At 37.5% G+C, this 26,998-nt stretch overlaps 1 protein-coding gene across 1 annotated transcript in view; it reads left to right on the plus strand.

Annotated features, from left to right (window-relative positions):
• Positions 1-17,981, plus strand: part of NLRP14 (NLR family pyrin domain containing 14) — a 37,728-nt gene extending 19,747 nt beyond the window's left edge. The window contains exons 6-11 of the mRNA XM_063095618.1: positions 7,073-7,243; positions 7,670-7,840; positions 9,286-9,456; positions 11,417-11,587; positions 17,001-17,171; positions 17,846-17,981. Coding sequence (XP_062951688.1) covers positions 7,073-7,243; positions 7,670-7,840; positions 9,286-9,456; positions 11,417-11,587; positions 17,001-17,171; positions 17,846-17,981 — 991 coding nt within the window. The remainder of the gene's footprint in view (positions 1-7,072; positions 7,244-7,669; positions 7,841-9,285; positions 9,457-11,416; positions 11,588-17,000; positions 17,172-17,845) is intronic.
• Positions 17,982-26,998: the final 9,017 nt, after the last annotated feature.

Here is a 26,998-nt window from a genome sequence, read left to right on the forward strand (position 1 = left end):
TTCAAGCGAAGGTATGAGCCAGAAAAGTGCTTTGGCTGCTTCGCCAGGGAGCAACACATGCTCCCCTGACCTTCTCCTTTTTCCGTGCCAGGTACCTGCTCCTAATGGCCGGCTTCTGCCCCTCCTGTTCTGACTCAGTGCACAGGTGCTGGCCAATCCAGTCTGAATATTCATGAGCAGCCTCCCTGGGGCATGTCCCTATTTTGCCCTGTCTCAGTGGGGCACGCTCAGTTTGACTTGCTTTTTTTTTTTTTGATACTGAATCCTTCTCACCTTATAACTGTAATTCAGTGACCAGACCAGAAAGGTGAGAATTGGGTAGCCACTGTCAACTGCCAAGGTACTTGCTTGCTACCACACATTATTGCTCTGAGTGGTGGCCCGTTGACTGTTTTTGTTTCTCTGTAAATGTGAGAAAGCAATCTGCTTGGTCTTCACAGTGTGCAACAGGTTTTAAGAAAGATCTTATTTTTTCAATGAAAGGCAGTTAAATCCGTTTCCAACAAAACAAAAACCAAAAAGTCATTACAGTAAGTTTTTACAGTAAGTTTTACCTTACACATTTTTGTAATCCCTGGACTCAGTTCAGGGGGGCCAAGAATAAACTTTGATGCATGAAGGGCCAAGGTTGATCTGTATTCGTGGGAAGCAAATTATAATCCTGGTGTAGGAAAAAGAAGTGAAATCTGAAACTAGATCTTCGTTTTGAAAATAGGCAGATGAATTCTGTTACCATTGGGATCTTTTTAAGTTTTTCCTGTCTTTACAGGATGGAATTCCTTACAGCATGTCTGGAAAGCTGTTGGATAATTCTTAAATATGGGTTGAGTTCAGTTGTCAGCAAGCCAGTTTGAAGTATAGGTTTCACTAGCTGTGAAGTAGTTTAGGACATTATAAGGAACTATCCGTAACCCACCTCTCTATTCTGAAACCCAAGTAAGAAATATATCAGTAGTCCCTTTGTCTAAAAATAAAACATATTTGTAGCAAAAAGCTGTTAAATGGAGGAAAAGATATTTTCTTACAGTAGGAGCTGTGGATCTAAGACAAAAGGCCTTGGCACTTGACAGAGCAGCAGGATTTGATGAGATCCCTTTGAGGTTTGAATAATGTCTTCCACTAAAAACTTTGATGTAAACCCAGTTACCAGGCTTGCAAATAGGAAACCATCTGTCTGGATCAACTAGAAGGGCTTTTTGCCCCAGTGAATACAGTGCTTTGGCAGAAGTCATCAGAGCTTTATAATTATCCGACACTACATTACATAGGACTGGATGTTCTCCCAGTGTGGGTGGCCACTGGGGAATAATCAATGGTCTTGTAAGCATCCTATTAACATTTCATGTGGGAAAAGTTCCAGTTTTCTGTTTGCTTTTGATTTTATGTGGTAAGAGTCATAGACGATAGGAGTGTCCTCGTTAGTCTGGTTTGTGCATAGATCATACTGAGCTTAACTTTTTAGAATTGACTGTCCCTGATTCTAGATGATGTGGGCAGTGAAGGTGTTGATAAACTAGTAGGTCTTTGCCAGTCTGCCCTGCAAAATATGATCCCCAATTACTGTAAGAACTTTGCAAACTTAGAAGTAAGGAATTTTAGAAAACTTTAAATTACTGAGAGATATGTATCAGCCCATGTACATGACATGCTTAAAAGGTACAAATAATCACTAGTTTTCATGGGAATGTTTCATTATAATATTTACTAAAGGTTCCCCTCAAGAAGGAAAGAAAGATATACTCTTCTTGTCTTGATAACTTTTTCCACATTGTGGGCCTGGTAATAGGTTAGCTCTTAAAATACACTGTGCAAATAGGAGGAAAAAAGGAAACTTGGGACACACCAGTAATTCCTATTTGTGCTCAGGGTGAGAGAGCAATTGCTGGTTCCACCAAACAGCCACCCGAAGAGTGCCAAAATGGCATAAATGCAAAACACTCTCTACATCTCCAAAGATTTTTACTTAGAGGACTACTATTCCAGAAGAGGAGAATCTGAAATAGTAGGATAAGAGTAATGTGCTTGTGAATAGCAAGTATCCACAACCTTGGCTGCATTATTAACTAGAGTAAAATGCTGTATAACAAGCAGGTATATAGCATATGGACCAATGGAAATTTTTGCTTCTCCATAAGTGAGGAACCTTGTGGCTTATTACAATTGTTTACAATCACGAAAAGCATGGAGAAATGAGAGTACACCCTTTAAAACCAGAAGTTCTACCACTTGAGCAGATTACCCAGCAGGCGGAGACTTGAGTTGAACTAAACTACCAGTCCTCTCTTCTCCATTACAGAAATGTTTCTTTTATTTATTAACTTTCATAAACCTTGATATGTATACACAGCTTTCATAATCGTACCAAAGAAGGTTTAAATGAAGTATTATTTAAAGGTTTAAACCCTCACTTTTTAAACAGAAATAATATGGAATATAAGGCAATATGTTGATTTTACTATCTTAATTTGAACAGTGTGAAGAACAAATGGGTAACAGATTGTGTGGTAAGAATGTAATTTGTTTTCTCTCTTTGAAATGTATCTTCTTTAGAAATCTTTAGATAAACATAAATTACTAGCTAATTTTTAAAATATCTTAATACTCCAAGGCTCCAAAATCAATAAGTTTGGAAACTAAGTTAACATTAAGAATAATAGAACTACAGTTGATAAGAATGTAGCAAATGAGAATATAGCAAATCAATATGATACCTCAAAACTTGACCCAGATATTACAAGATATTTGCAATATTGGCTGATTTCAAGATTTGTAAGATTTCATTTTATAAAGATATTAGTCATTTGTTTAATTTTGTTTATATAATCATATTTACAGGCTTTTAAATATTAATATAAGTAATCATATGTCCTCCAAGGGAAGTATAAGAGATTTAGTAAATTCTTTAATTTAGACTTCTTGTTAAAGAAATACAAAGCCTTATGTGCCTTAAAATAACATATTTTCATTTTAATTTTTTTACTATGGTAAAATAAGGGAGAAGGCATATAGCTACCTTTTAAATCTCAAATTATAGAACAAATTAATTTATCTAATGATTCATCTTGATTTAGAATAGGCCCATGAAACCTGTCCTATTAACCCAAGGGCTCCCTGTCTTGGAAACACTGTTCCACTGTTAACTTTGGTACATTCATACTGATTCTTAGGGAGCAGACAGCTTCTGCAATTATATTTCTTCAGCAACAACTCTCTCCTGTCATTTCTCCATTTCTAATTCACATTAGAAAAATAATCTCACACTCAGAAAACAAAAGAAATTGTGAAATTCTTGGGCGACTTGAAAATTACACAGCAGACACTTTTAGAAGAGAAAACTACATCCACATGGCTGTTGTGAGCTCCTGTTGAGCTCATCCACAGGAGTGGCAGTTTCTCTTTACTGAGTAATGACAGCATTCTCAGGTGATGGCAGCTTTCTTATCTTAGTCTGCTAGTGGCACAGGAGAGTTTACTCCTCGGGGGCTCAACTCATAAAGAAAGCTCCAGCATCAGATAAAATTCTACCCTGACAAGCTCTCAAACCAAGAGCTTATTTTAGGTGGATGGAACAAGGGTTCCAACCTCTGAGTCAACTGCATCTGGGACCACCTTATGGACCTATATCTAATGACAGCTGGTTAGAGCCACAGACAGCAACCAATAAGGACGACAACAACAAAAAATTATAATTTTCTTACTAAAAGTAAGGAGCTTTTGGAGTTTCCAGACTAGTTTTAGTGGCACTGTTAATAGGTAGTTGGGCAGGCCCCTCAGAAGTACCTAAATGTAAGCTGTAAGTTAATCTCCTCTATTTTGCTGGCTTATATTTAAGGGTTAGTTTGAAGCCATAATCCTCAGCACTCAGCTTTCCTTTTGATTGAATTACTGATGACTGATGTTATATATTAATATAAATGAGACAAGACCTCCAGAACTCTAGAAAAACTGGAAATAGTTATATATATTTTTTATTACTTTATGCATGTGAGAGGAAAGTGCCAATTATCTTTTTTCTGATTTGACAAAATTAATATCTGTAAAAATAATAATAATAATTAGGAATTCAGAAATATCAATTTGAATATTAAGAGTAAGACATTAAAAATCAATAAAAAATATAGATTTAATAGTTAATGTTTGTTTTCACAAGACATAGCAACAATTTCTAAAGTCCAGGTATCTTATAAGATTCCCTTGCATGATAAAACAAAAATAAAACAAAAAATCATTCTTATAAAATATTTTGACTTGTAATACTATCTGCTTTTCTTTGCAGCTTCAAGGGAAAGAAGGAACGTTTTATTTTTATGAGACTGAGATTTCATTTGTCAAGAGTCAGAAGGTCCCATAGCTTAAATTCTATTAGCAATAAGAAAAAAAGGAAGAAATCTCAAATTCAAACTTATAATTTACAGCTAAAAACATTCTTAAATGTTTTCAGTGACATTTCTATCCTTTTCCTACATTGATGAAATACATTTTGTTTCATTTTTGTTTTGTGTACCAGTGTCCAGAAATTTGCAAGTAATATTGCCTGGTTTTAATTTAATTGGTGATTATTAGTTATTACCCTTCAGGTCCCCCCTCCCCAATTATGTGCTTGAATTATCAAATTCAAAATACTTAGACATTTATAATACTTTATATAAAGGAATACATTTAACATAACTCTACCATACAATTTCCAGTATGTTAATTTAATCTGGGATTACAGGGACTAGATATTTTACACTTTGGATTCTTTCAAAACTTTTCTGACTTTTTTTCATGGCAACATACATGAATACAGCAATTATTAAGGCTTAATTCTATATACTTAATTTTTATTGATGTATATTGCCAATTTTTTGTTTTTGTATTCTTAAGCTCTCCTTTTCCAATGTATGAAATCTTAATTTTGACTCATTGCATCCTTGGCTAGTGTAATTTTAAACTAAAGTTTTCATGAAATGCATGTGAACAGTACATTTTATGACCTCCTTTATATCCTTCAGTCGCCTTCATAGATATAGGTGTATGACAACTTATCTGGATCGTAGGTCTCTACTTTGTCCTCATAATGTTGACTTTGCTATATTATTACTTAGCACTTAGTGTTCTAAAGAGAAGTCAAAGGTTAGCCTGATTCATCGACTGCTTTAACACCCTCCCCACTTCCCCAGTTTGTAGGTACTTTGGTGTCATTAGTGGTTTCAGGATATTTCTCATTACTTTTGCTTGAAAGTACCTTTTGATCATCTGGCAATCTTTTTTTCTTTTCTGCTCAGAAACAATTTCTTTAAATTGGATTTCTTTGAGGGCTTCAGTTCTATTCCTCTTTTTCTCTGTTTTTCAAGAGCATCTAATAGTCATTGGTCGTGTAGCTCTTTTCCAGTATAACTCTTATTTTTTATTTTAATCTTTTCCCCCCCTTTCTTCTTGGGAAATTTCTCAAATTTATTTTCATTGATTTGATTTTGCTCTTTATTGCTTCAAATGCAGATTTCAGTTTTCTATTGTTTTTAATTTTGTTGCACTCTTTTATCTTAAACCTGCTTCCTTTCTCTCTCAGTCTGATCTCTACTTGTGATGTGCTACTCTAGCTTCATGGAATCTCCATCTTCCTATACTTTTAGAATGTGAAGCAAGTCTTTATAAATATTTTCTTCTGTTTCCTAGTTTTCTGTTTTTCATACATGTGTGCATTTTCTGTCCCTTAGTGTAATGTTCTCTTTGCATAAAACTTTAATATTTTATCCACAGGTCACATAATATTGGGATCTTTTTCTGTCTAGAAAAGCTTTATCAAAGCTTGACACCAAACACAGTGTCAAGATTTCCCTTGTTTCCCTAACTACCTACTTGGCTGCTGCTGTGATATCCTTTTTATTTAGTCTGCTCAGGCCGTTATAACAAAATGCCACAGACTAAGTGGCTTAAACTTAATTCTTTTATTTCTGGAAACTGGAAGTTCAAGAGCAAGGTGCCAGCAGGGTTGATTTCTGTCAAAACCTTCTTTCTGTGTCCTCACGTGGCCTTTTTTGTGTGTATGCTCACTCCTCCTGTCTCTTCCTCTTCTTATAAGGACATCAGTCCTATTGGATTAGGGACCCACTCTTATGACCTCATTTAACTTTAATTACTTCATTAAAGGCACTATCTCCAAATACAGTCACACTGGGGTTAGGGCTTCAATGTATGAGTTTTGGAGGGACACAGTTCAGTCCATAACACCCTTGCAGGGCAAGTTGAGGTTTTCAGCCTTAGGCAGTGTTCTGAGACATCCATTGAGATTTAATTCTGGACTGAAGAGGGAAACTTCTCCTGTTCCTACCTCTATGTAACCTGATTGTGATGAAGAGAACCAATTCTTGAGTGATTCAAGTTGATACCTTCTTGACTAAAAGAAATACTAGAGCAACTTTAAATGCCATGAATGCTGCCACTGCCTGACTCTTATTACAAATAGCTGGTATCACTTCCAGCCACGTATAAGGCACAACTTGTCTTTAAATGAGTCTCTCAAAAATATTTAGAAGCATTCTGCATGCACTTTTTCTTCTTCCCTTCCTATTTTACTTTATTTTTAGAAACTGTTTTATTTCTGATTTACTTCTTGTTTTCACTTTTAAGAACTGGGTTTCTCAGGAAACATGGGATGACTCCCACGAATAAATGAGCCCATGGGAAACACATTTTGCTCCTGACTTCCTGTCCATCTCTGTTCTGTTTCAGAAATCGGAGGATGCAAGAATACAGTCATCCTTCAATCCATCTTGTTCTAAGTTGTAGTTAGAGGAAATTCCTCCCAGATTAAAAAAATGTATAATTTAAAGATATTTTTAAATGCTTTCATACATATTTTCATAGGGAATTGGGTAGGTGGAGATAGAGACAGGCTTGCCCCCCTCCCCTCCTTAGCTCTCTATCAGAGCCTTATGATTTTGTTAAATAACTCTCATTCTATATAGGGGAGCTAGGTTTTCAGGCAGGGTCCCAAAGGCTGGGGGACCTCCCACCCTCTGGTTGGATGAGTGATGGTTCTCTTCTCTGAGGAGTGGTCACTTCTCTTTTTCTATATATTTTTTTTCAGGTTGGAGTCCTGTGACCTGACTGCAGTTTGTTGTCTAAATATATCAAAGGCTCTCATCAGAAGCCAGAGCCTGATATTTCTGGATTTGTCAACCAATAATCTATTAGATGATGGAGTGAACCTATTATGTGAGGCCTTAAGACATCCAGAGTGTTACCTAGAGAGGCTGTCGTGAGTTTTTCAGTCTTGTTTTCCATAGAGTCATTCTGTTTGGTTCTGTATAGCTTAATTATGAGCTGAATGGGGAAGTCACCTGGGTCTTGATACTAACTGGCTCACTTGTCAATCCTGGATGAGCTCCACATGCAACCCTTTTCTTCCTCTAATTCCCTTCCTCTTTTATGTGACTTTTAAACACTTTTCTTTTTGTTTGACCTTCTTCTTTTCATTTATTTCTAAGCTTCTCCTCTACCGTTCTGTTTTCTTTCATCATACACTGTACATAGCTGCCATGAAATTCATAATTGAAGTAGGTTTGTTGAGGTTGATTCTATAGCTGAGGTGTAGGGATTACAGACACCAACTAATTTCCCTGTGAAGAAGAGAAGCATGGACTTTGGGAATTGACAGATCCCTTCCCATCTGTTTCTCCTGCAGCTTAGAAAGCTGTGGCCTCACAGAAGCTGGTTGTGAGGATCTTTCTTTGGCTCTCATGAGCAATAAAAGGCTGACACATTTATGCTTGGCAGACAACGCTTTGGGAGATGGTGGAGTAAAGTTTATGAGTGAGGCCTTGAAACATCCACAGTGTACTCTACAGAGCCTTGTGTGAGTGTCTACTAGTTTTCACCTTTCTAACATATATATTGAAATATATTTAAAATGAGAAAATATGATGAACATATTCTGTCTCTTGCTTTTTCCCAACTGTTACTTAATGAAGAAAATGATGATGATGATACTAATAACTGTCATTTATTGTATCCTTATTCTATTATGGACCCTGTGCTAAATTTGTTTAATCTGCACAACAGTACCTGATGGTGTCAAATTGGCCACCCAAGCTCTGGGTGCCTCACTGTACAGGTGAGGAATGTGAGACTTAGAAAGATAATGTAACTTGTCTAATGTCTCATAAGGAAATGACTTCAGAGCTAAAGTCTACCACCTCTCCAACTCCACAGTCTGGGCTCAGGGCAGGTAAATGCATATGAATACCTTTAAACAGCAATACAGAACTGTGTGATTATTCAGTTCATTTCTGTTAATTTCCTAGACATGGAGTTAATGAGCCAAAGTTTGTATTTTGTCAGATATGGTTAAATTGCCTTCCAGATAGGTTGTTTGTATTCCCAGCAGCAGTCTAGAGGCCTGCATTTTAGTACCCTCACTGGATATCCACAATTGTTTTGATCTGATTTAATTAGGTTGTTGAAAAATAACTTTTAAAGTAATTTGATTTTGAGCATCTTTTTAAATGTTTTTGGCCTTTTATATGCTAGGCATTGCCTCTTCAGAGGCTCAGTTTTCTTCTGCATGTTTTTCTATTATATACATTATATGTTAAGGTTTTTAATATGACATATATGTTATCTTATGTGTATTGCAACTAATTTCCCCAGCATGTTGCTTTATTTTTAACTTTCTTTATGGTCACTTTTAGAATATAGAAACTTAACTATTTTGTGAACTCAAATTCTGCTTCATGACTTCTAGAGGTTTTGTCATAATTGGAAATAACTTCCTTTTTTAAAAAACCACTTATGTAATCTCATACTCTTTATGGTTTAATTTTTAACATGTTAAATTATTCCAAATCTATTTAGTCTTATTTTTCTTCATATATCAGATCTGTTCTACAAAAATCACTGATATAATATGTATGTCTTTTCCTTACTGATTAAAATGCCATTTTTATTATGTACAGAGAGTACTTACTTTATTATGATTACTTCTGTTCTTCTCCATCTGCCTGCTCCTCTATTCCATGTAGCTACTTCTGCAACAGGGTACTATATTTATTTGCAGCGTAAACAGGTTAACATTTGATTTATAGTAAGAAAAATTTGAAGAACATGCATCCAGTTTGTAGCCCAAATTGATGTCAACCTAGTTTCCCAAGTGATATGGGCTGGCAGTGAGTGAGACAGGAGAGCAATAAGATGGACTGTGGCGAATAGATAAGCGATTGTAACGTGAAGCCTTTTCAAAGATATAGATCTCTGGGCAGTAGAGCAGTGATTCCATCTCTCCTCACGTTGTCCTTCCTGTAGGCTGAGGCGTGGCCATTTTACTTCACTTAGCAGTGAACATCTCTCAGCTTCTCTTCTGCGCAACAAGAGCCTGACACACCTGGATCTGGGATCAAACTGGCTACAAGATGATGGAGTAAAGCTGCTGTGTGATGTTCTTCGGCATCCAAGCTGTAGTCTTCAGGACTTGGAGTAGGTTTCCTGTGACTTTTATGTTGTTTTAACTAGTGTCTGTGAGGGCAGGGGAGAAATGGAAAGAAAGGCTGAGAACTGAGTACCTCTCAGAGAAGAGAATGTACAGCTGATTTTTCTCATTCTGTCTGAGACAAGCTGGGGAAGTCTGTTCATCAGATTTTTAAAAACAATTAATGTAATTATAATCAGCTTCTCTCAGGTAAGGAGGACCAGAGACATCAGGCTGAGCAGTAGCCATTTTATTTTTTCCTTGTCTGTGCCCTAGTGAATTTACTGTGTGTCCTCTACTTTATATTCACGAAGCTGAAATTATTCTCTACTAGTTTTTCTTTTGAGTTTATTTAAGTTCAGATTTATAATTTGGTCAAATTTCAAGAAACTGGGAAGGGGATTTTTTCAAATAGCCTAGCATCCATTTTTAAGCAGAAACTGTATTTATATCTATTATGTTCTCTCTTAGTCTGTGAGCAGGTATATATATGCATGTTATATGTATACGTAATTGAGATTATTGTGTAGGCATGACTTTGGGGTTCCCTTTTCACTTGGTATTATTTCAGAAACACATTTAAAAAATTATTTAAAGTCATCTTATTATTTTAATGTCATTTTGTAAGATTGTGGCTAGAGTAAAGCAAGACTGAGGTGTCACTTAGCAATCTCAGATCACTTTTCCCACTAGGGCCTCCCATAGAACCGGTAGCTTGAGTGTGTTATTAAGAGTCTAAACCCAGCATAGCTTTTTACCCAAGCTCCCAGAAGTGTTTGTCTTGACTGGATGGACTGAATCATGATAACCAAACTTCCAAATCAGTTTAATAGTTTATTGTAACATCTATAAATTCTCAGGTTCACTATGCACCTGTACTTCCTTTAGGAAACTGTATGTGGTATGGGTTACTATGTGATTCTTTGAAATTTCCTTGACCATTATTCAACTCAGACACAAAGTTTTACCTAAACATTATTGTTAAATCCAACGCCTTCATTTCAGCTACACAGATACCATTTCTAAGTGACCTCTGTACTCAAGGTCTTTGCTCATCCCACCTTCTGTCCTTAGCATTGCTGTAAACACAGACAAATGTGTGCTTTCTTAGCTTCACAGCCTCTATTCAGGCCGTGCCAGTTATCTCAACCAGTATTTATGACAAATATGAGCTAGATGCCGAGGAGACTAAAGGTCACGAAGGTGATGCTGTCATCCTCAAGTAACACAAAATGATCATGGGAAATAAATATAAATCCAATTATAATATATTCCATATATTGTTATAAGGATATGGCAAAGCCCCACAGAGTGAAAAATGAGACTTCACAGTGGAGACAGTTACTTTGGGCTTGAAAGATGAAGAGGATTTTGTTATGTGGGGATGTCCTCGGCAGAAGGGAAGGAGAGAGAATAGAAGGGGAATAACAATAGTTGTGTTATACTTGGAGAAAAAGGTATAGTTAGAGAATGGGGTGGGGACAAAGTATAGAAAGAGAAAGCTTGAGGCTGGGTTGTGAATGCTCTTGAATGTCATGCAGAGGACCTGGAAGAAATATCGTTTTTTGTGTAGTTTTCTTCTTTCTTTGGACAGAACACTTTGAGATAGATTCCTGGAAAGCTTTTTCATTTCAAAACTGTATTAAAAACTGAAAGCATAGAAATCTATGGGTTTATTCGGAAAGCTTATATCCATTTTTTTTAAGTATTAGTAAAAGTGTTTATACCCTTGATTTTGAAAGCTCTGTAGATAACCTGTTTGTGGGAGAAAACAACTTTACCCACTGTTTTCTTCTCATTAGGAAATCCCATTTGTTTCTATTAGTAATATTAGGCCTTCCCGTGTGCATCCTGGATTGTAGATAGAAAAGAGTCAGAAAAGAGATTCAAATATTTGGGCATCTCTCCTAGGAAGAGACTAATTAAGCCTCACACCTGAAGGACTCACTTCTTTTGTATTTCTTGCAGATTGATGGGCTGTGTTCTCACTAGTGCATGTTGTCTGGATCTGGCTTCTGCTATTTTGAGCAACCCAAACCTGTGGAGTCTGGACCTTGGGAACAATGACTTGCAGGATGATGGAGTGAAAATTCTGTGTGGTGCTTTGAAACATCCAAACTGTAACATTCAGAGGCTTGGGTGAGTTCACCGTTCTCCACTAGGAAACTGACATCTATTTGGTGGCTGGTATAGCTAAAAGAAGTTTAGTACATGGAGAAAGAATGAAAAATAAATGAGGCTAGAAGGTGAGAAATAAGAATCCGAATTTCAAATATATGGATCAATTTATTGCATATCCTTGAATTTTTCTATTAAAGTGAAGTTTTTACTAATCATCTTCTATAAGTAAAATACTATCTATGTTCTCAAGGAGCTTTCCAGTCTAATAAAATATCACCCTCTGTTCTGCGTACTTATGTTCAATCCTATATTGTTTAGGTTTTTATTTCATCTTGAACTGATATTGGCTAGTACTCATACATTTTCTCTTATCTAACATGTATTATTGAACTCTGGGTCAAAAATTGTGCTTTACATGTGAGAAGCCCCAAAAAATGATTTCTCATCCTTTATGAACTTAACAGTCTCCCAGAGAAGTCTTTCTTGACTCTTCCAAGAAAGCACTGCTTTTCCTGTATTTCCATGTACTGTTTATATATTTTTATCATTAACCATTATGATGTTATAACTGTTGGGTTTGAGATTTACTTTTATCCTACTTAGAACCTAAAAAATTTGCCTGTTACTATTTCATGGATTCTGACAGAAAATACAAGACTCCTACCAGAGAAAAAGCACTTTTTACCTGTAGCATAGCAAGAGCATAAACATTAGCATGTTTGTGTCAATTCCCTTTGTCCCCCAGTCTTGCAGAGCTGACGCCATGGCCCAGATGGATGCCTGTACATCCATGAAGAGCAACACTGAGTTTGAGAGACCCACCATTGTATAGCAAGCAGGCAGTAAGCCTGCTCTTTGTCCTGGAACGAGATGTTACTTTACCCCTCAAGACTGCTCATTGCAAACAACCCTGGGAAATGGCCCAGGTAAAGAGTTGTCAGGGCCTTGCATTTTTGTTAGCAAAACACGTAACAGAGTGAAAGACCAATGGAAAACTGTCTCCCAACAATATCCACTCCTCCCTCTTTCTACACAGTATAGTCTTGGCTTCTGTTGAATTTTCACGTGATTATGTCATCCATTGGCCACTCTGGTTAATCTGACTAACAGAGGCTGGGACTAAATCTGTTCAGTGAATCTCATAACCATTTAATTAAGGCCACTGTCAATAAGACTTTAAGCACAGATTGAGGCCAATTTGCAGTACTGATTTCAGCCATGCCCCAAGGGTCCTGGAGTCAACCAACTGAGTAGGTCCCAGGAAGGACTAATGGGTCTTTAATTTGGGATTTGTTGTTATATTTTTGATTCAAGTCACCATTTGCATGTTTTCATGTAGGGACAGTGGGCCACTGAATGTCTCTTTATTGGAGATGAGGGTTGCTGCTTTTAGTGTGTTTTTTGCCCCCTCTTGCCAATGACACCAAAGATCAGCAGGTCATTCCAAACTCCTTTGCATGGGTCATAATGGATAAGAGTGACCTGTGCTCCTTTGGGTCCCAAAGTTGTTTAATTTGGGTCACCATTGCACTGATTTGGTTAAGCCAGGTAGACAGTCTCACTGGTAGTAGCAGCTGCCTGGTTCATCATACATGATATAACTTGACTGTTCTGACATCAAGAGAAGTTTATGAATTTGTATCAAACAATGAAAGTAGGTCGTGCTGGTTGTTGTGTTTATGCGCATGTGATAAGGGTTCACACTTGGGGGTTGCCATTGATGACATCAGGCACAGCAGAATAGTTGAGGATATTCTATGTCCACATGAGATTTTCAGTGTTCATAGCATGTGGACAGTGACAGACCAGGCAGTGTGGTCAGATTGCCAGCCACAACTGCTTCTTGGCTTACACAGACTGCATAATTATTTTGCTAGGCTACTGTGTTGAATATAGAGGGAAAAAGAGGATTAATTGTTTTCCTCAATCTCCACAGGTTTTAAAGTGTTCCTTCCCTACAGCCATGAAATCAGTGTGTCCCACCCCAGTGGCTATACCTTCACTCACTCTCCAATCATCCTCCATTTGCACGCAGAGGTGCAATGGAGCCTCCATTTCGGTCCAGAGGGATCAGGTGGGAGAGAGACAAAAGCATCTTTACAGTAGTTACAGAAACCCACTATATCCCACACATTATATTCCGTATTCTTCTTTATTGTCTCCTAAACATCAAAGGCAAATTGTGAAGCTTTTAGGCCTTAACCTTTTAAAAATATGATTGGATGTAAAGTCCAATTTAATCTTTTCTTAAATAGATACTCATTTTTTCCAGCAAAACTTGTTGAAATTTTTCTTTCCTCACCGCTTGGCAAGGACACCTTTATTGTACATCATGTTTTCATTGGTGCATGGATCTGTTACCGGGTTCTCTATTTTTTTTTCATTGGCCTATTTGTAATTCCCCAGTCCTAACAATACACTTTTAACTAACATAGCTCTATAATAAGCCCTGATATCTACTAGAAAAAGTGTTCGTATATTCTTCAAGATAATTTTGGTTTATCTTCCCCTTTGCATTTCCAAAAAAAACTTTCAAATATCAGTTTATCAAATTACATGGACATGCATGCCCCACCACCTACTTATATGTTGGCATCTTATTAGAATTGCATTGCATCTATCAATTAGTCTCCTGATACACCAAAATGATATATCTCCCTATATGCTTAGATCTATCAATAAAGCTTAGTAATTTTTCCTTGAGTGGCCCTGACTTTTGTTGTTGTTTAACTTTATTCCAAGGTCCTTGCTATATTTCAATGCTATTATACATGGTTATTTTTGTTATTTTTTCATTGTGTTTATTTCTTATATAGAAAGCGAGTTGGATTTTGTCTGATTTCATATCCAGTAGTCTGTCACATTCTCTTGTTGATTCTAATTGCTTATTTGTAGATTCTTTTGGATTTTCCAGGTATACAGTCATATCATTTGGGAATAATAGTTGTATTTTACTTTTCTGTCCTTATATTTTTTTCTTTTTATTGCCTTAGTAACTGTTAATATATGTGATATAATGTTAACATGTCTGGGGATAATAGGCTTCCTTGTGTTGTTCCCATTTGAAAGCAAACTTTCAGTGGTTCACTGTTTATCAGTTTAAGGAAACTCCTTCCTATACCTAGTTTGCTAAGAAGCTTTTTTTGTTTCTTTTTTTTTCATTTTAAAACATGAATACATGTTGAGATTAAGAAACTTGCCAAATGTGTTGAATCACATTGACTTATCTATCAACCTTGCATTTTTGGGCTAAAACCAAAATGGTTTGATATTGGTCATGATATCTCATATACATTGTGTAATTTATTTTGTTAATATATGAGTACACACATCTTTGTTCATAATGTAGATTAGGTTATAATTTTCTCCAGTTTTCATCAAGTTTTTATATCAAAATTACAGTATTTTCATACAATGAGTTCAGGAGTGTTCCTTTTTCAGTTTTCTGGGAGGAGTTTTCTAAGACTGAAATGATTTCTTCCATGAATTTTGTAATAAAATAAGTCTGAAACTATCTTATCCAGAGTTTCCTTTGTGTATAGACTTTTTTGACTTCTGATTGAACTTTAAAAAACTGTATTAGGTTTTCTCTTATTGAGTACTTTTTGGTAATATTGCTGATTTTATCTATTTCATCAAATTTTAAAACTTATTGGCAAGTATCTAATAATATTATTATATGCTTAACTTCTCCCTAAGTCATCTATAGTGATATTTTCTTTTGTTCCTGACATTGGCAATTTGAGGCTTATATTTTAATTTTCTTTTTGAAGAACATTGATTCTCTATTATACGCATACTTTCTATTTTATTAATTTCTGTTTTTATCTTAATTCTTTGCTTGTATTTTCATTGGATTTGTTTTACCATTCTTTTTCTGAATTCTTGAGTTTGATGCTTAGATCACACATATTTTCTTCTTTTCCAACACAGTTATTTAAGGATATGATTTCCCTTCAAATCATTGCATTAACGTCATCCTACAAGTTTTGATATTATATGCAGTGTTTTTGTTATTTTTGAGTCTAAAATATTTTTAAACTTCCCTTATCTTTCTTCAACCATGGGTTATTTTAACATGTACTCCTTAATTTTCCAACATAAGAGGGTTTTCTTGTTATGTTTTTATGTTTAATCTCTAGCAGTTTTTTGAAACTTATTTGCATTTGCTTCATGGCTCAGCATATAGTCAGTTTTTGCATGTGTTCCGTAGTGCACTTGAAAAGAATATGAAGAATTGTTGGTTACAGTATTCTATATCAGTTAACTAAGACTGTTAATTCTGCTGTTCAAATTATCTATATTTTTAGTAATTTTTTTTTTTTTGCCAGAATTCAATTACTCTGAAAATATGAGGGTACTTCACAAAGTTCATGGAAAGATTATTTCGATTATTTTTCAATTCTGTTTTTCCATAAACTTTTTGAAGTACCCTCATATGTTAAAATATCCCTTATAATTCTGGACTTGTCTGTCACTTTATGGTCCTGTTAATTTCTGTCCTTTGTATTTTGAGACCGTTATTAGTGACTGCAAATTTAAAGTGATTATGTATTCTGGTGGATTCTTGATAACCTTTTATGTCTTATAATGCTTTTTGCTCTAAGGTATATTTTCTATGATAATTATGTATCTTGTGTCATAATTAGTAAAACTGTCTCTCTACCACATTAATGCGAGTTCCATGTGGGCAGAAACCTAACAAAAAATGTTTTGTATGCTCAGCACCTATATAGGCACTGTTGTTCAATGGCTAGATAAGCATAAAGTGAAAATAAAATTCAGATTAGTTAGTGGGGGAACATCAGGGGCAGAAGGTTGAGTTTAACATACTTACTCAGTTTGTGTATTGTACTGTCATTGGCTTGTGTCAAAGCCCTTGATTGACTGGTTGGTTGGTTAATTGGTTAATTTATTTCCATTAGCCATTCTCCGTCTTGCCTATAGGTAAACTGATCTAATGTGTTTGAAATATATCACAGAGTTGTGCCTATTCTTGTTACCAAAAAAAAATTTTTTTTTATATGCATTTTTATTTGCAAAAATGGTATTGTGCTAGAGACCTCATTATATTCCTTGCATTTTAAACTCAACACCGTGTTTCTAAAATCTACTAATGTTGCTGTATTTTTAGTGATGTTCAAAGATTCAGCTGCTTTATAGTATTTGGTAGTGTGCTTAGATATGTTATTTATTTCCTAGAATATAATCATTAATTTCTAATTTATGATTTAGGAAGGGATATCTTCAGCCTATAGTTATCTAGTAATAAAGAGTACTATAAGTACTTATAGTCCTTGAATTTACCCCTAACTCTGCTCATTTTTAAAATTTGCTGAAATTATCCTCTACTCAAGGTCACAGATCTCTTCTGTGCTTGCTTTTGTCATGGGATAAAGTCATTTTTATTTTTTGTCTCTCTTCCCTATAGTTTGGAATACTGTGGTTTGACTTCTCTCTGTTGTCAGGATCTCTCGTCTACTCTTAGCAGCAACCAAAGACTGATAAAAATGAACCTGACACAGAATACCTTAGGGTATGAAGGAATTATGAAATTATGTGAAGTCTTGAAGTCTCCCGAATGTAAACTACAAGTTCTAGGGTAAGTCTTCATTGGCTTCGCAGCAGGAGAGATTCCTGTTATGAGGGATTTGGGTAGCCACCTATTTATTGCAAGCCTCAGAATCAACCTGATTGTGCATCCTAGGGTATTTTCTAGGCACTTATCTATCTCTCATAGAACACTGAGTTTTGAGAAACAGTGCAGTATAGTGGTTACAAGTTGAGCACTACAAAGTCAAACTACCCGAGTTTGAATTCTGGCCCTACCAACTTACTAAATGTTTAATTTAGGCTAGTCCCCTAATCTCTGTGTTTTGGTTTCCTTATCTATAAAATTGGTAAAATGATAAAATCTACCCATAGGGTTATTGTGAGGATTGGTTGAGTCAATATAGGCCAAGTACTTAGAACAGTAATAATAATGTGTTAGCTGTTTTCATCATTATTAGTAGTAATGTTTTGCTCAGATAGAAAAAGGCTCTTGGAGAATCCTTTTAAATTTCAACTTGTTTCTCTCTCTCTCTTCTATATTCCATTGCCCTTCAACTGCTGTATCTCCATCAAGGTATCTGTCTGTTCTTCCCCGCTCCCCATCCATGTTAATATTCTCTAACAGAACAGCTTTTTTTCTCCTGAAATAAACCCTTTACAGAGAAAGTGGAGCGCTAAGAGGAAACTGAGTGTAAGAAAAGAGATGTTCCTTTGTTTTCTCAGGTTGTACAAAGAGGCCTTTGATGAGAAAGCCCAGAAGCTGCTGGAAGCTGTGGGAGCTAGCAATCCACATTTAGTCATTACGCCCAATTGCAGTGATCATAATGAAGAAGACGGGTCCTGGTGGCGGTGTTTCTGATCTGAAGAACCAGAGAACCTAACATTCCTTTAAAAATAAAAATAAATAAAACCTCACAGTGACAAGGACTTGGGTTCTTAGCTTTAGGTACTCTGCCTAGAGATATTGCACTTGACAGCTGTTAAATAGAGGTTAGTCACTTTTCTGTAAAATGTTCGTTCTACTTCACACAGGGTTGAGAGGCTGAAATAAAATGAAAAAGTTAAAGATCTCTGAAAACTGTGACATGTTTTTAATTGGATACAGAGCTTAAAACTCAGATAAGAGAAGCCTAGAAATGAGGCAAGAGGCTGGGACCAGAGAAGATTGAAGTGCCTTGTTATACTTCCCATTCCCACTGCCATGGCTTCGTTCACAGCCTCACCATCTCTGGCATGTTTTATTAGAATGCTTTTCCATGTGTGTTCTTGGAACCACCGTGTCAAAATCACTTGGGTGTCTATCTTAAAATGCATATTCCTGAGCCCCACACCAGACTTACTGGATCAGAATATCTGGGTGAGGTCCTTAGGAACCAGCTTTTTAAATGATTTCCCAGGCAATTCTTAGGTGCATTAATATTTGAGAATCACTAGTTTCAATAAAAATGAGAATCACTTCTGCAATTAACACTTTCTGTAGCATATCGTGAAAGAAAAGGAGGGCTTGATTTCTTTTAAGAGAATGTAAGATTCTTGGGGTTAGGGCTAACAGGTTTCTCCATATGGCAAAAACATGGCACAATAAAATTTTCTGTGAAAGACTGTTATGGTTATTGATTGCTGTGTAACAAACCATCCCAAAACTTAGTGGCTTAAAACAACCATTTTATTATGTCTCATGACTTGGTAGTTTCAAATTCAGAAAGGGCTCAGCTGAGTGTTTCTTATACTCCACCTGGTATCACTTGGGGTCCCTTGATAGTATTCAGCTGGCAGTCAAGTTGCTGTGGAGGCCCCAAGATAACTTTTACTTACATGTCTGGTGCCCATGCAAGGATGGCTAACAGGCAGGGTTCAGCTGAGCCTGTCCTCTTAGGGCCTCTCCACGTGGTCTCTCCGGCAGGGAAGATGGATTTCATGGGTGGAGGTTCAGGAATTGAAAGTGCCAAGTGGTAGTTGACAATATTCTTAAAAGGTAGGCCCAGGACTGGCATAAAGTCGCTTATGTTATACACCATTGTTAAACAGTCCAGGCCAGCCCAGATTCAAGGGCAATCAATTCTTGATGGGAGTTGTATCAAAGAATTTGTGGCTGCTGTTAGTCCACCACAAACTCTATCAATTGTTTTCTCCCTGTCTGTAGGATAAAGCCATTTAACTAGTAATAAGGGAAAAACACTTTCTCACAGTCAACACTCATATTTCTGGTCACCAAAATGTGTGGGGTTTTTGCACACTGAGCAATTTTCCAACACCAGGTGGGTGTCTTGTAATTCAATCTGATACTTTGTACCTGGAGATAGCATCAGATCCTACAGGTCAAGAGCTCAGTCCCACAAGACTGCTCTCCACTTCAGGATCCAGTTACAAGTCCTAGGTTCTGAACTGTGCTTCTGACTGGCTATAAATTGGGGTTCCCACAACCCCTTCCTTGGGTTCAATAATTTGCTAGGATGGCTCACAGAACTCAGAAAAACACTACTTACATTTACTCATTTATTATAAAGGATATTACAAAGGATACAAGTGAACAGCCAGATGAAAGATACATAGGGCAAGAGTCAGAAGGGTTCTGTCCCGGTAGAGTTGGGGTGTGCCACCCTCTCAGCATGTGGATGATTTCAACTGGGAATCTCTTAAACCCATCCTTTTAGGGTTTTGTGGCAGTTTCATTAGGCAGGCATGATTGATCAAGTCATTGGCCATTGGTGATCAACTCAGCCTCCAGCACCACCCCCCTTCCTGAAGGCTGAGATGGGTCTGAAAGTTCCAACCCTCTAATCACATGGTTGGTTTCCAGCCACCAGTCATCTTGAGCAAAAAGACACATCATTTCAGGGATTCCTAAGGTTTTAGGAGCTGTGTGCCAGGAAAGGAACACAATATGACACTGGTATAATAGCCCCTGGGTCAACGTGGCAGGGCTGGAGATAAGGGTAAACCACACAGGCAGAAGGACAAATGGTAATGATGTGAAAATTTATAGGTAGTGTTACTGGAGCTGATACCTACATAGAGCAATGATAACACTGATATTTGGCATAGGTGACAACAGAGAGGGGACAGTTATGCTGGTTAGAGAAAGTTAACCCGGGGCTGTCATAACACAAAAGAAAATACGCAGTGGAGCAGTGGTGCCCCTTTCACGTGGCAGCCTTGGGCTGCAAAGAACATCTCATACTGCACAGACAACATGGTTTTCAAGCTGCCCAAGGAAAACTTCAGCAAAGGTAAATGCTTCCTATCCAGGTGGTTCTACTAAACTGTCAGATAAAGGAGAATTCTTACGTTTTCAAGATCATTTCAGAGCATTATAGAGGAAGGTGACTTGCAATTTATAAAGCTGGAAAAACTCTGATAGTAGAACCTAACAAAGAGCACTATAGAGAAATGTACAGACAGATATCACTTATGACTAAATATACAAAGACCCAATATAAAATTTTTTGAAAATTCCAACATTCAATTAAAATATACCATGACCATCATAATCTATAACAGAAGTACAAGAGAGGATTAATATTAGGAAGAATATTGTAATTTATCACTAGTTGATGCAGAAAAACCAAACAATCACTTCAATACGTGTTGAAATGGCAATTAATAAAATTCAGTCTTTTTTATCAGGTACTTCCATAACACAATGAGGAATGTTTATCTCGAACTAATAGCAATACGCTAGAAATGTTACCACTCAAGTTTTGAAAACCCCTGGTGTCACTGCTATCAGATGGGCCAGGATTAGAAGGGGGCAAGTGCAGTGTCAGATGCTGTCTTTATTTAAAATTTTAATATTTTGGTCATCATGGATATTTTTGCATTAATTTTGATTTTAAAAAATATTCCATTAAAATATTATTTATCTTGGTTTAGTTTTTTGGCATCTCCTTAAGTTTTGTGCATCAGGCAATTCTCTTCCCTCACCCTAAACTCAGCCCCAGGGAAGGAAGAGTTTGAAATTTTAAATTGGATGGCTAAAGGGTCAAATAGGATAGTCACAGAATCAAACAGTGTGGTTAAAACAAATTTTAGCTTTGTGGATTCTTCACATTTATATTTGTTTTCTTTTTTATTTATTTTCTAAATTCTTATTGCATTATTTCTGTTATCTTTAAATTTGTTCTGTTATTATGCTAACTTCTTTTTATTTTATTTTATTAATATTATTTTTTTACATTCTATAATGTTGCAGAGCAGTTGGGAAGGAGGGGGAGAAGGGAAAGGGGAAGGAAATGTGACAGAAGAATAAGGAAGGGGAGGGGTGGGATTGAAGCCTGTGGCACCCCCCTCGTTCCCACAAGGGAGACGGGGTGGGGGGCTTCCAGTGGGGGCTTGGTCATTGCTGGGCTGGTGTGCCATAATCCTGCTGACGACGCCAATTGTAGAGCTAGAGCTAGGGTCTGGAGCTCACAGACCCCTCGAGCCCATTCACAAACCCTACACACAGGTCTATGAGCAAGGTAACTGGACAAAAAGGTCCTTGGAGCCTTGGTTGAAGAAGGAATAGTCAGTCTTCAGCACACACAACACTATGAGCTGGGCAGTACAAAGAGAAACTCAGAAACTCAACTGCTACAGGCAAAGTCGAAAGAAAAACTGAAACTGAGCAGCTGCCAGCAGAGTAAACATGTTCTATCTTAGAGGGAGCTCTCTCTGCACCGGCCTGCTTCACAAACTGCAGAACACACAAAAGCAATTACCTAGAAAAACACATTGGTGCATGTGTGCACCCCACCCACACACAACTTGTTTACAAAGAAATGTGCTGCTCCACCCCCCAACCAGACCTAAGCCTAGGAAGCCTGACTAAATTATCCTATTTTCCCCACAACTGGGTGCTGATGTCAGAGGGGTGTGGCAAAAGCCCTCACCCCCCACCTCCTCAGCTTAGGAACCCAGGGCCCTTTTTGCTGTGGTTAAGTGGTCATCACTGGGGTGGTTCTGCTTGTCAGGGGTGTGTGGCTGAGGCCCTCAGCCCCCATTCTCAGGATTGGTTTCAGGTGTCAGGGGGCATGGCTGAGGCCCCCAGCCCTCCCCTCTTTCTGGCTTGATAGCCCAGGAGACTTCTGGTCCTTCTAGGCATTATAGGTGTTCTTTGGTGAAATGAGACCTTTACTAGTTAATATCAAACTTTGTCTCTGGTTGTGGGTACTTTATCTTTTCCTTCAGTTCTGTGTGGATTAATTGCTGTTCCCATCACTCAAACTCTGTGCTGGAACTAATTTGTTGTCCTCTGCTTACTTCTAAAATGGGGAACTTCCTGTGAGGACCAGTACTTGAGCTCTGTGGTTGAGCTAAATTGCTGCTTTGCTGCTGCTTCACTAGGGAGGGCTTTTTGTGCAGCTCAGGTTTTAATGATTGACTTTATTGTTACTTCTGGTTCTAGTGAAATCTGGTGCACCTGGATTGTGCTAAACACTGGTCTGGGCCTGAGTCTTTTCATCAAACTGTACCCCCTGCAGTTCTAGATTCCTGACCAGTCTCCTCTGAGTGGGCCTATGCTGATTAGGGGGCAGATCAGCTGTCCTTACTGTGCCCCACTGTTCCCCTGGTGGGCCTGACTCCCCCACCATCTGTGCTCCAAACACTTCCCATGGGATGGGCTGTGCTCCAGTCCCTTGTGTTGACTCACCAGTCTCTGAGTGGCTTTTTTTTCCAGTTGTTGTGGCTCCCTGGTCCTATGTGGGTCCACAGGAACCCTATTAGTGGTATTGCTGCCTGGGGGCCCCCAGGACCCTCTTTTCCCCTGCCTCCTCCAAGAAACTTCATTTGAAGGGCTCAGCTGTGGCTTTTGCCAGCTCCTGCTCCGTGCACTCAGCAGCTCCAGCCTGGAAACAGCTGGGATTCATAATGGTCGAAGTGTTTTTTTCTTTCTTTCACCGTGGCTTCTCCCACCTTCATGCACTCCGTAGTCCTCTCCTCCTCTTCCCCTGAGCTCTAGTGGCCCCAGCTTGGCTGTCATTGCTTTTTTATAGTTGTAAGTTGGTTGATTTGTGGAAGAGAGTGATGCTGGGGACCATCTACTCTGCCATCTTGACTGGATGTCTAGAATGCTAACTTCTTAATTTGAATTCTTACCTTATGATTTCCAGCCTTCTTTCTCTTTTATTATAAATATTAAGGCTATAAATTTCCTTTTATTTACATTTTAGTTAAATTCCTATGTTTCAATATGGAGTATTTTCATTAGCATTTATGTCCAAATATCTGCTGATTTACACTGGAATTTTTTTTTCTGTGATCCATTTGTCATATAGAAATGTGTTTTTAAATGTCCAGACTTAGGAGTTTCTAAACTTATCCTTCTTTCATTGATTTTTAGTCTAAGTGAGATGTGATGAGATAATGTCTTGTATGAAAATATTTTTAAATTAACTAAAATAGACTTTACAGGCCTTGTATATAATCAGATTTCCATGGGTGCTCAAAAAATATGTATTTCTTCATAATTGGATGCTGATATATAGATCAAGGTTGGTTTTTTTTTTTTTTTGACTGGTAAAGGGATCGCAACCCCCGGCCTGGTGTGGTCCACACCACGCTCAACCAGTGAGCACACTGGCCATCCCTATATAGGATCCAAACCCGTGGCCTCGGTGCTACCAGCACTGCACTCTCCCGAGCGAGCCACGGGTCCGGCCCTTGATCAAGGTTTTTAATTACACATTTCAAATCTTGTACTGGCTTTTGCTAATTAATCTATCAATTGTTCAGAATGTTTTCTTTAAAACTTCTAATATTACAGAGACATTTTCTATCTTTTCCTGTAGTTCCTTAGATTTCTGCTTTAGATATTTTGAGTCTATGGTATTGGGTAAGTGTGGAGAAACATACCACAAGCAGCTCTAAACTTGTGTGCATTCCTCTTAGCAATCAAGGAGAAAATATATCTTTTATTCTCCTGCTTTGGTTTAAAATGTCTTCCAAAGACTCTACTTCGTCTGCCATAATCTAATGATGGAATTAAAATATAATTTTCCAAGATTTTAAAACTTGGCTCTTATACAAATACAGAATGAACACTTGTCAAAGATTTATTATCAATTCATTAATAAAGGAACTAGTAAAATGCTAGTTCAAAAACATTTGAGGAGCAAGGTTTTATATATCCATCAGAAAAGGCATTTTAAAAAAATATTGGAAGGTAGATACAAAACTGGTTAATATCTTACAGAGCAATAAATGATAACCTTTGGGATTATTGTTTCAACAAGATAGAAATAATTTGTACTACTAGTTGACAAGAATTATTTGCATTGCTATCAGATTCTTAGCAATTAATTTCTATTACAGTGTTGTAAGGTTCCTGATCAATAGCAAAATGAGAGTCAAATATAGATATAGGCCCCTAGAAAATCAGATAATTCCCAGCCTGCTAGAAAATGCCTAGCATTTCAACAAAAGAACACTCAATAATCCCTTTTGCCTGTTTTCAGGTTTTAGATAATTTTCTTAACACTGCTTACCTCTTAGAACAGTGGATCTCAACTGGGATTGGGGATTTGGCCATCCCCGGGGTCATTTTTGGTTGTCACAACTGAGAGTTACTACTGGCATCAAATGGGTAGAGACCAATGATGCTGCTAAACATCCTACAATGCACAGGACAGCTTCCACAACAAAGTATCCAGCCCAAAATATCAGTATTGCCAAGGCAGAGACAGTCGTCTTAGACTGTGGCCACAGAGTTCAGATTTTTGTGATCAGCCCACCTTGGGGAGAGAGTTCAGAATGTTATGGCCCTCTCCATAACATAGCCTATCATAGAAGAGTTGATATCTGAGCTGTGCCTAGTTTGATAAGTAGGATTACAGCAGGTAGAAAATAAAGGACCAGGAAAGAATTAGAGAAATAAACCTCTGAAGCTGGAATCAAAAGATGTGAGATTTAATCCTGTTATTACCAGTTACAAGTTCTCTGATGTTGGAAAATATAGTTAGTATTTTTATACCTCAGTTATCTATACAATGAAGACTTTAAAAATTTTTTACGTATGTCTCACTAATATCCTTGATTTCTAGCCTGGGAGAAAATGAACTTTAGGGGTGAAGAAGGAGAAAGTAGAAGGCAGGGCAACGTCTTGACCCTTCTATCATCAATACACTTCTTTAGAGCAAAAGAGCAAATTATAAGAGAAAACTAAATTGAAAAGATTTCTTTTTTTCAGTCTCCTTAACAGTTTAAGTCATATCCTATCTTGTCTCCCAGCTTCCTTTAATGTATTCTACTCTGTCTTACACACCACCTTTAAAGTTTTCTTTTAAAACAAAACAAAGCCCTCTATATATTCAAATATCTTTCCCCCGCTTCCACCTCTGTTGCGTACATCCGGCCTCATCTCACCCAGCCATGGTGTAAACCACCACCAACACTGCTTCCACACAGAACAACACTGTGTTCAACTCATCATTTTGTTTGTTTTCCTTTGCACATTTTGTTCTCTGTAATATTTTTCTCTTCCTTTCTCATTCCTTATTCATTTCTTCTGTAGATCATCATAGATACTCTCCCAGCAAATAAGTATCTTTTGTTTTTCTTAAGAGCAGAGAAAGGGGTAAAAACTAGCAGTTTCTTTATAACAATGGGGGAAGGAGAAAAATGATAAACATACATATTGTTAGTACTTTTGTCTCTTTCAGATGTAATTAGTTGTTTAATCAAACAGCCTCCCCTTACATTTGTCTTCACCGCAGAATCTCCAACACCTAGTTCAGTTCCTGCCCTATTGTAGTTCCTCAACAAATACTTGTTGAAAGAGTGCAAGAGTAAGTGGACGCTGTTAGAGCTGAGCCAAATTCTGTTTATTCTAGGTTGCATAATTTGGTTCAGCTTTCCCATATGTCTCTCTCCCCTCTCACTTCTTGGCAATCCCTTGAATGCTCTAAGTGTTCCCATGACTGCGGCCTTTGCATAGCTGCTCCATCCTCTCTGCCCACTCAGCTCCTCTTCCCGCTCGTCCCTCCTCATAGCGCTCACTCTGAACAGTCCCTTAGGCTGCAGTTTAAGTATCAGCTCCTTGGAGAGGTTGAGCGCTCTATCTTAAATACCATCATCACTTCCCCTTCCAAACAGAGCATCGGGTTTCTTTCTTTCCTCGTATTACAGAGACTTAATTATTTTATTTCTTTATTGTCTATGTCCCTCATCGTAAGTTCAGTGAGACCGTGGCTCCTTCGTTCAATGTTGTATTTCCAGCCCATGGCACAGTGTCTTGCACATTTTGGGCTCTCCTTAAATATCGAGTACATGAGTGAATGGAAGCAAAGATGTCCTCTCCTGGGAGCATTCGTACTACTTTCCAACTTCCTAGCAACTCAGTGGAGTGGGTGATCTTGTTGTATAGTCAAAAGGGGTTTTAGGAGCTCTCTACCAGGAACCTGGACAAAGACCAAACATACCTTTTTTTTTTTTTTTAATTATATCACAGGCTATACCCTTGTCTTTGACCATGGATCCTTTATAGCAAAAGGATCATATCTGTTGGAACAACATTTGGAGGCATCAGTGGGGCGTAGGGATAGGAGGCTTTTAACTAAATTTCCCAATTCATTTGCATCAATATTAGTATTATAATTTTACCAACAATGCAAGTATAAGACCTGTGTTAGTCCATTTCTGTTGCTTATAACAGAAATACCTGAAACAGGGTAATTTATGAAGAAAGAAAGAATATTTGTTGCTTATAGTTTCAGAGGCTGGGAAATCCAACGTCCAGGGAACACATCTGGTGAGGGCCTTGTTCTTGGTGGTGACTCTACACAGCAATGTAGGGTGTCACATAATGGATGGCTTGAGCAGAGAGACTATCCTACTCACTGGCTCTCCTTTTAAAACTATCAGAACCATGTCTATGACCACCATTAAACCATCAATGGG

This window comes from Cynocephalus volans, chromosome 4, assembly GCF_027409185.1.
Source record: "Cynocephalus volans isolate mCynVol1 chromosome 4, mCynVol1.pri, whole genome shotgun sequence".
Lineage (NCBI taxonomy): Eukaryota > Metazoa > Chordata > Mammalia > Dermoptera > Cynocephalidae > Cynocephalus > Cynocephalus volans.